The 10201-nt window shown below is 40.2% G+C and overlaps 1 protein-coding gene and 1 long non-coding RNA gene across 2 annotated transcripts; one reads left to right on the top strand and one right to left on the bottom strand.

The window, feature by feature from the left end:
* Positions 1-271: 271 nt before the first annotated feature.
* Positions 272-1924, top strand: LOC111587330 (nuclear receptor subfamily 0 group B member 1-like). Its single transcript, XM_023297246.3, has 2 exons — positions 272-844; positions 1339-1924. The coding sequence occupies exons 1-2, from the start codon at positions 301-303 to the stop codon at positions 1578-1580; spliced, it is 786 nt and encodes a 261-aa protein (XP_023153014.2). The 5' UTR covers positions 272-300; the 3' UTR covers positions 1581-1924.
* Positions 1925-2266: 342 nt separating this feature from the next.
* LOC111587331 (uncharacterized) lies at positions 2267-8828 on the bottom strand. The gene is made up of 4 exons (XR_002748071.3): positions 6746-8828; positions 4350-4410; positions 2680-2840; positions 2267-2404 (listed from the first exon to the last, which is right to left on the bottom strand). It is a non-coding gene; the product is annotated as an uncharacterized LOC111587331 (long non-coding RNA).
* Between the last annotated feature and the right edge of the window lie 1373 nt (positions 8829-10201).

Genomic DNA, 10201 nt, shown 5'->3' on the forward strand with positions numbered 1-10201 from the left:
CTCATAATCATCAAAGATCTGCAAAAACAAGCGTATCAGGAAGAAATAAAGACACCGCGCAAAGAGAATCAGCTACCAAGGAACAACAAGTTATATCATGTTAATGTCTTTTTAGACAGAGATGGTGTGCTCAAGGTGGGAGGAAGACTGCATTTTCAGATTAGAGGGGCTTTTTAAATGATGACACTTATTGTGCTTTTATTGCGAAAATACCAATCGGTGTCCAGTGGGGGGAGCTGTTGCCACAAGTCTGCTCTATAAAACCAGCTCACCATCAGCGTGCGCGTTTTCAGAGGCGTCATGTCGGGCTGCGAGTGTACAGGCACGGAGGACCCCGGCCAGGGCAGCATCCTCTACAGCATCCTCAACAGAGGCGCTCGGTGCCCGCAGGGACGCGCGGAGACGCCCGCTGCGCACCAGCTCTGTCCCTGCGCGTCGAAGAGGAAACTGGTGGCCATTCGGGCTCCGCAACTACTTTTCAAAGCGGCATCCGAGGTGCTTGAAAAAACTTTCAAGTTCGTGAAAAACGTGCCGTGCTTTCGGGGTCTGCCGGCGGAGGACCAGCTCCGGCTTGTGCGCAACAGCTGGGCGCCGCTGCTGGTTCTGGGTTTGGTGCAGGACTCCGTGGACTTGGACACGGTGGAGACGCAGCAGCCCAGTCTGCTGCACAGAATATTAACGCACGACAAAGAGCGACAGGAGCGCGTCGCCGCTGAGACTCAAGACCCCGGGGTGCCCGTCGGTGATGTGGAGGGCATCAAAATGTTCCTGGTGAAATGCAGAGGACTGAGGATCAGCGTCAAGGAGTACGCGTTTCTGAAAGGAGCGATACTGTTCACCGCGGGTGAGAAATGGCAACATTTAGCACAAAACTCCGATGAAAGTTGGACATTCTAACAAGTCTGCATGTAAAACGCTTGAGAATGTTAAGTTACTGTTTTGCTTTGTCTTTTATTCCTGTTACGCACCTTTTTAGTCACCTGAGATATACGTATGCTATAATATTCATACTAGACATTACACGGACTGTATTTATTTCCGTCATTATAGATTTTCTTCATCTTTTGTATGGTATAAATGGCTAAAAGGTCTTCACATAGCTATAGATTTAGAGTAATAGACAGTATTTAAATAATTTGTACTAATTCACAACAATCAATGTGCAAACTGCATATCAGCAGTAAAGTATAAAGCATTGTACTATAGTATAAAGTAGCATAGTGCAGTATAGTACCATATATATTGTGTATATATAGCATACTGTACTATAGTATAGTTTGGTACATTTCAATGTGGTAAAATCACACTTGGCTCCATTTTTTTCTCCCTGCCTGGTAGAAACAACGGAGCTGGAGTGTCGAGACTACATCCAGGCACTACAGAGAGAGGCAGAACGTGCACTTTATGAGCACGTGAGGACGGTGCACTGGGGGAACGCCGGTCGGTTCGGCAAACTGCGCATGGTCCTGAACACCCTGCGCTCCATGGACCCGGAGGCGGTGGCAGGACTCTTCTTCAGACCCGTCACTGGGAGGAGCAGCATAGATGAACATGTGCTCGCTATGTTCTTTGAGAGGTAGAACCAGAGCAACGGAAGGACACGTTTGGGACTGACTGACACATCAGTGTTCATTTAATGTATTATACGTCTGTCTACACTTGTTTTTGTGGGGAAGCACTGCATATGTTTCTTTCTAACATATCTCCAACCCTAATCCTTCCAACTGACGTTAAAAGTCAATACTGAGAAGTGGCTGAAGCAGCAAACTAATCTTCTACTGATAGTGTATAAATACAACCCACCTTCAATGTAGGCATCACTTACATGATAAAAGAGCAACTAACAGTCAACCTCACAGTCAAGTGAAGTTCAAATGCTTTTCTTTCCCCTTTACCTTATTATAGCCATCAGTTGCTGTACAAAACAATAATGAAATCACTAAATTCTGGGTCATCGTCATCCAAAGCTCCACAGCTGCAGAGCATCTGCTTCTAGACAAGAGGCGCATGAAGTTTCTGTGAAAATGAGACCAAAGACCAAAACCAAAGGCAGTAACAGCAGGTAGGCATCAACTCATGTGCTCCAAGTGTTTTAAAAAGGATCACAAAAGCAACAAGAAAGCACTGAACACAATATTAATCAATAACCACTGAGAGCAAGAAAGCACTGCGGCATGTGATGTGTTGCCTCGCATTTGAAAACTTACATTCAGATAAGAAAGCAAGAGAATCTCTGACATCAACTGAGCACAGAATGAATCAATAAGCACAAACAGCAAGAAAGCACTGCCTCCTGTGTTCCCAGGCTTTGGAGGAGTTAATCTGAGAGAACTAAAGTAAGAGAAGCACTGCTTCCTACCACTGATGCTCAGTCTGACTTGTGGAGACGATCATCAGTCACTTTCTGGAGAAGATAAGAATACAGTAAGTGTTAAAAACCCAACACTACAATTTTATCCTTGGTTTTTGTAAGTAAGTTTGAAAAGCAAGTCATCTAAATTTTGCAAGAATCAGAATAGTTAGAGCTTGCTTTATGTCATATGTACTCTCATCCATATCTGAACTCAAGCACATACAGACACTCTTCCCTACAAATGCAAAGCTTACAAAAAAACAAAAAGAAGGTAAGTTATGGTTGTCAATTAAAACAGGTGCCAGACATGCTACACTGCAACACACCGGTGGTTTGGTTTCCATCTCTCTCTCCTGACAGCCTCAGTAAATATGTCTCTGCTCAGCGAGGACTTGCTCGACGCCTCGCTTCATTAACAGCATCGGGAGGCGCCGCTGAGCTGCTTCTCGTCTTCCTGCTGCTCCCAGGTGGCAGAGGACGCCGTTACCTAGGAAATAGCAGCCTGTATTAAAGCACATCTTATGATACCGCTCTCCACGCTGTGTGTTCATAATGTAAATTAACATTTTCTGTTGAATCACCTCCCATGATGCACACTTATTTCCCACCTTTACCTTAGCTTGAGGTTGCTTTTTGTGTTATTAAAATCCTAATAGTGGGTGTGATTGTAACAGAACAGTCTGTACTGAACTGCCTCACTCATGTGTCCATTTCTCTAATGATTTTTGTGACTTCCACGCATTTTGAAACTCTACTAGTTATTGATCCAACATTCATAATGTGACAGCTGAACTGGTTATGATGGATTTAAAAGTCTCCTCATAGGTTATTTATAGAAATGCAGTGAACACTACTTTCGTTATCCAGCAATTAAAGCCCGACTTTGACATTTTCAAAGCTCAAAGAGGCATCTTAAAATTGCTATTAAGTCCAAACAACAGTTCAAAACCAAAGGAGAATTATGTTCTGATGATATAAAACAAAGTAAAGCTGCATATCTGATAAGTGAGATGTTGGAAATTTAAAAAAAGAGTTTGGTACCATTCCTTGTAAAGTATTTTCACATTAGAAATTTCATCAGACATTAGAATATACAATATTTATGTGGTCAAAAACAAAATGCATCTTAATGATTAAGGTGCTCAGGGCATTTTGAGGTCTACCATAGAAACGGTCAAAAACAAGCCGCTATTTCTCCAATGCAGAGATTTAAAAATTTTAAGACTTTTTGCCATAAAACCAGCGAGCAGTGGAAGCATGACCCTGATTCAGTCCAATTATTAGAAAGTCAAAAATGAGAAACAACTGCAAGGCTGCTGTAACTTTATGAATCAGAGCTCCAGACTAACTTTTCCAACTGCCCCACCTCCACCTCCTTATTTTGGATCAGCCTTCACACAGCTATTAATCCACTATGCATGCTGAAGAACAGCTGTTTTTGCATCACCTGGTTATGTTGCATTGACTTTCAGTGAAACAACACATCTGTAAAAGGCTTTAATCTGAAAGTATACTTATTTTGTCACCAGTACTCTTGTGAGGTCAATCATAAACTGGGCACAGGCTGAACACTGAACATCTGCTCATCAGTAAATACTACATTGTACCGATGTTCCCTAAACGCCTCACATGCTGTGACTTGTATCGACCTCATTTCAATATTGCACCTACTTTGTTCATTTGTATTTGCACTCGAATGTCATATTTGCACTAGCATGTTACTAAGTTGTGTTTTTTTTTTTTTCATTTTATTCTTACTTGCTCTACATTTGTACAGGGTGGGCCATAAGTTTCCATACATAGAAAAAATAAACATTTTATGTTGGACAACCGTTTTTATTTCTATAATGTGCTCTATATGATTACCAATGTTTCAAAAACACATGTTAATACGTGTTTTCCACTGTTGATGAACTTGCATTAGCACAGTGTAAGTTATGCTTGTAATGGTGTTGGTGATGCCTTCCTTGAGATGATTTATGTCTCGTATCTTCACCTGATACACCATGGCCTTCAAGCGCCCTCAAAGATGGTGTCAAACGCATCTTCTAGGGTATCTGGAACATAAAAAAATATTATGTTTTATAAAAATTACAAAAACCTGGAATCAACATGTACAGTATTTCCCATGTGCCCCATTCACTCACGAAATTTTAACTCGTACACTTTAAAAAAATGGATGAAGCCTGGAGCCCTGTGGATACAGTTTGAGTAGTACAAGAGGTAAACAGCTTCCTCAGAAAGACACAGATTCTCAATCAAAATCTAAATTACCTAAAAATTGTGCAGCCTCCTGAAATATTCTGATATTTTAACCACAGTGACTGACTGACATTTCTGTGACTGCTTCACTGGAAGCATTTCGGTCTTCAAGGCCACCGGCTCAGCGTTGTTCAAAGTCAGGTATCACAGTCTACAAGTTCCCAACTCCACATTTCTGCTGCTTGTGACAATAATCAAACGCTGAGCGCAGCTTCTGAGCTTGTTCTCTCAGGGCTTTTCTTTCCTCCGGATGCAGCAATAGACATTTCAAGCCTAGCCTTGAGTATTAGCACCACAATCTTCCAAGCATTTGCATCAACAGCATTTTTTCCCCTCTCAGCTATTGAGACTAACACCAGCTAAGCTCGTCTGAGATCACTGCGGTTCCTTTTCGTGCAAGATCTCGTATCAAAAACAACATAGCCTGTGGGCCTCAACATAAATGTGTATGACAAATATTACATTTGTACTGTGCCTCCCTCTGCCACAATGGTGTAAATATCTGAATAAAACCATGAGAAACACTAGTGTAAAGTGACCTTGTGTTAATGCTATAACTTTGACAAATTGGTGACGGCAGCAATGTTGCATGTGTAAAATGACTTTGGATGACAGTTTTATTAAAAGTGAGCAAGGTGCTTATTCTCAACTGACACATTCAGATGCCATCAGATGAACAAAAAAGAGCACATGTCTGAATTGTTCTACTAATGTCTTGATTTCTGGTGCCCACAAAAGCAATTATCCTCATGTCTTGGTATAATTTTACCTCCTATGCATTGTACATGAACCATTTCAGCCCTTTTTACAAGGTAAAACAGCCTTAAAGGACTAGTTCAACTCCTATAATGTCATTTTCTACTTGTTAAAAAGTGATTCCATCAACTACATTGTGACTGACATGTTAATAATGCATCAAAGTCACTACATGTTATTCACAAGTCATATTTTAGAGATATAACCCATAAGACAATTGCCAAAGACTGAATTCTTTATTACACAAATCCATTATGTTAATTATCGTCAAAACAAGGATATTAATCTCACCAAACACACACAGTCTTAAAAAGAGACAAGTATCATCTATATATTTTCTTAAATCTATATTTTCTTTGTGTAGTTTTTAATTATTGTTGTCGATTTTTATGCCTCTAAAGTGTCCTTGAGTTCCCTGAAAGGCGCTTTAAATAAAATGTATTATCATTATTACTATTATTATTATTATTATTATTATATATTTTCATTTTGAATTAATCTTTTGATTAATGTTGAAAACTGTCTTCCAAAGCTCACAATAACATCCTCAAATGTCTCGTTATGTCCAGACCCAAAGGATATTCTGTTGTTTTTCATAGGGCAGTAGAGAAACCAGAAAACATTCACATTTAATTACATGCATGAGTCAGAAAAGTGAGATTTTTTTCCCTTAAAAATGTCTCAAACCAATTTATTGACAATCAGAATAGTTGGCAATTTATTTAATAGCTTCCAACAGATCAGGTAATAGTTGCAGCTCTGTGTATTTCCACGTTAAGAGTGTTTGATCCCGGTAAAAGCAGCTATAGACGTGTAGAAACCCGGAGCTAATCAGCTTTTGGCAGAACACCTGTTGCATGCGGGGATTCACAGCTGGCTGTGAGGCTAACTAGCGAGTTTGCCAGTCTCAAACTAGTAAATGAAATAAAACAAACCACAACAACACGGCTAAATTTGAAGGACAATACTTAGATATCCAAACAGTCAGCAGAAATACCCAAATTTACTGTTTCTGTCGTTGTTTATTCGCGACCGTTGGTCTAAACAAACGCTGACGGCAATTTACACACCTGACGTGATTTACGTTAATGAAGCAACCGAGTCAACTAAACGTCTTTTCGTGTATTAAACTAAAAATAACCTTAATGTCACAGTCAGCGACTTATTTATTTTTGTTGGCAGTTTTCTTTAGCATGTTTCTGCTAAAAAAAAAGTTCAAAAATCTCAATTCAAACAACGGAGACGGCTTGAAACGCAAACTGCTACGAACAAAATAGTTAGAAATTCATGTCACAAGATCTAGAAAGACTAGAAAGAGCAACTACATACTGGAAAAATGTTTCTAAAGCTTAAGGTTCACGTTTCTGTGTTTACCTGGTTGAACAATCTCAAAAAAAAAATCCCCTAAAGCTCGAGAAGACGAGCTGTCGCCGTCCTTTGGAATAAACAAAAACAAGACCACATTACCCACAATACCTTTCGACCTCACCTTGCGTGACCATTTCCTGTTTTCCTTTCTTCCTTTCTTTAAAATTAAGAGAACCAATCATTTTTAGGTGTTATATCTTCATATAGATGTTTTAAAAAGCAAGTGAAGTGAAGTTTTGTAACATGTAATTTCTAAAATGCAAAATATCATAAACTAATTCTTCTAAGTATTTGCAGCCAATACATTCCCAAATGTACGAAAATTTGATTTTGATAGGAATTGCGGTCTATTTGAACTGATTTCATCTACACCATGCTGCACAAATTAACATGACACAGCATATCCTTTATTATATATCCACCCGGTGCTTGGTCTGTTATTCAGAGACTGCAAATTTAAAAAAAAAAAAAAATAAATCATTGCTCATTTGGGAGCCACAGAAAGAGCTTTGTAAGTAGGCTAACAGCAGCAGTTTATCTAATAGCAGGAAATTGTGCAGTCCTCCATTCATCACAATTATAGGTTTGAAATAGCAGAAAGATTTCAGCTGGGGCAATTTAGAGAAGATGTGTGTGTTTTTTATCTTGACTGAATGATCTACCCATCACTCCACTTTGCCCATAATGGCTCAAATTGGACCCTTCCCTCCCAGCATGCCTTGCGAGGAGAGGTGCAGGGTGAAATATGTCCAGCAGATGACAGCGTTTCACTTGGAATGTTCCTGAGGTGGCCGGTTTCCTTTCTGCATCTTCCAACTGGAGAACAAATTGGCTCCTGCTCAAATGCAATGCTGCAACATTTTATCTTTCTATTTATAATTTAATATGATTCCACTTAGCATTTCTTTTTCTTTTTTTTGGATGTTCAATTAAGACATGGAAACGGCAGTAAAGCATCCTTTGATAAACCAGGCAGCTGTAGCCACAGATCAATACCCAACGTTCACCTCACCGCACACACGTCGATACTATTGTAAAATAAATAATATTTAAAGATGGAGCTGCTCTTGCAAGAAGTGAATTGAAGGGCTTGGTAAGCGATCAGTGATCCATGACTTGCATCTTCCCACACACACACTCACACACACGCAGGCAATTATGCCGTGCTGAACCGTGGAGAGCTCAGAATTACTCCAAATCTGGGTTAACAGCTGCCTGCATGCACTATCCAAATGCTTTCAGCTCTCTCTCTCTCTCTGACACACACACACACACACACACACACACACACACACACACTCACACTCACACTCACACTCACACTCACACACTGCCTCCACCGCCACCTACCTCTGCACAGACAATTGGCCTGGTTCTTGGAGTGGAAGACATGTCACACAGGGGCACAGAGCTCCGGGTAACAAGGGCCTGTGGGACTACAGGGGCCATGGTATACCTGCCAGAGTGAGTAATACTCCTCACCTGTAAGCGTGCACGTGCGGGAAACCAAACATCTGTGGACGTACGTGCACGCTCACAGCCTGATCCGCGCCCGCTGCAGTGAATATCTGCACTCAAACCCAGTGTCACATGCTTTTGTTCAGGGAGCTTATTATGCGGTTGACACTGTAATGAAGTGAAAATGATTTCATTTGGGGAGGGAGGAAAGTGCCGCAGCTCAGGAACTCCCCTCTTTTCGCAGACACACACCATATGGCGACACGTCATCTCCTATGAAAACATCTGCTGGATTTCTGCGTTCGTGTGGGTTCGGATGATTAGAATGTAGTTTCACGTTGCAGACATTATGGTAGGAGACTAGATGGAAACGGGGAGCATCATGCGCTCTCTAGTTCTGTTATGTATATGAGAGCGTGGCACATTCTGCAGCTGACACAGGGAAACAGCAGTCTGACTCATGACTCCTTTCAGCTTCTTCACAGTTCTGGGAAGAAACTTTAAAAATGGATGTGTATGAGCCTTGAGATGAATATATTTAGTAAGTAGGAACTTGCACGCAGTGTGAAACATTGTACAGTAGAAAATACTGCAAAAATGGTTCAATTTGACTGTATAATTGGTACTAAATGAGCTGTTGGACTGTCTGTAGCTTTAACCCTCCTGCTGTCTTCATTTACGTGCACCCAAATATTGTTTCCTTGTCTGAAAAAACTCCAAAAAAATCAGCAAAAAAATTCCCCAAATTTCTGAAAATTTGCAAAACCTTCAGGAAGAAAATTCAAATAATTCCTTAAAGGTTTCCCTTAAAAGTTTTATTTTTAAAAAATCCCTCAAATTTGGCAAGAAAATTCTTGTAAATATTTTCAAAAAATGAGTAAAAATCTTCCAAAAAATCCTAAAAATATCTAAAGTGTTTCCACATATATCAGTAAAAGGTGTAATATTTATATAACACAGTAACCCACCCAGTTCTTGCTGTTCTTGTGGGGGAAAGCAGTAGTAAGCATGTTCATGATCTCACAGCTGTCATATTACACCTCCGAGTTTTCTGGACATTAAAAGTCTGGATGAAGCTTCTTCATCGTTACCACCTCATTAAAAAAAGCTGTTTCCAATTGGAATTAGTGTAATTTTTGATACCGGCAGCTCCTGCTTCCAGATAAGGTTAAAATTTAGGTAGGAATTGTTGAAGAAAATAGCACACCTTTTGCTACAGATACCTTCTAGTGTCACTCCTTCATTCCATTTCCCACGGTTATCCACAATTCTTTTAGCTTTTGTACTATCTGACCATCCCTATAAAATGTGGACTCTCCCAATGTTCTAGGTCAACATACCTTCACAGACTCATGCTCTGTGTTGGTAAGCCCACTGTATGCCAGAATACCAATAAATACCCCACTACAGCAAAGTTCGAACGACTAAGAGTGAAATTTCTTCAACAATATGGTGCCGTGACCCGGATGGCAATATACTCCAGAGGAGACTCTTTACCCAGACCAAGGACGCACCAGTGGCTCATCATTCCAAACTGTATTGAGGTAAGAGATCCTTTCAAAAACCCAATTATTGTCACTGTGTTTTGTTAGAAGTCTGTGGAACTGTAGTCCCAAAGATGTTGATGCCATTCATGTTTTGACATAAGTTTGCTGTAAGTGGTTGTGAACACGGGGAGATTATTAGTTACTTTGTATTTTTAAGGAAAGAAAAAGGAAATAAATTTTAAGAAAAAAGTAATTGAATCAAGAGATCTGGCAGAAAACAAAAGAGTGGGGTCTGAGAGTCACAAATAAAAGAATAATTGTGGATAACTGTGGGAAATCGAATGAAGGGGTGACACTAGAAGGTATGCGTAGTAAAAGGTGTGCTATTTTCTTTATCAGAATACAGCCATCAGCACGTGGCAGTGAGCTAAGTTGCATTTATTACACTGTGTAGAACTTAAGGTGCACTGGATTGTGTCATGAGTCAAGAAACAGTGTAAAAATGCCAGGATTACGT

Source organism: Amphiprion ocellaris, chromosome 24 (genome assembly GCF_022539595.1).
Source record: "Amphiprion ocellaris isolate individual 3 ecotype Okinawa chromosome 24, ASM2253959v1, whole genome shotgun sequence".
Taxonomy (NCBI): Eukaryota; Metazoa; Chordata; class Actinopteri; family Pomacentridae; genus Amphiprion; species Amphiprion ocellaris.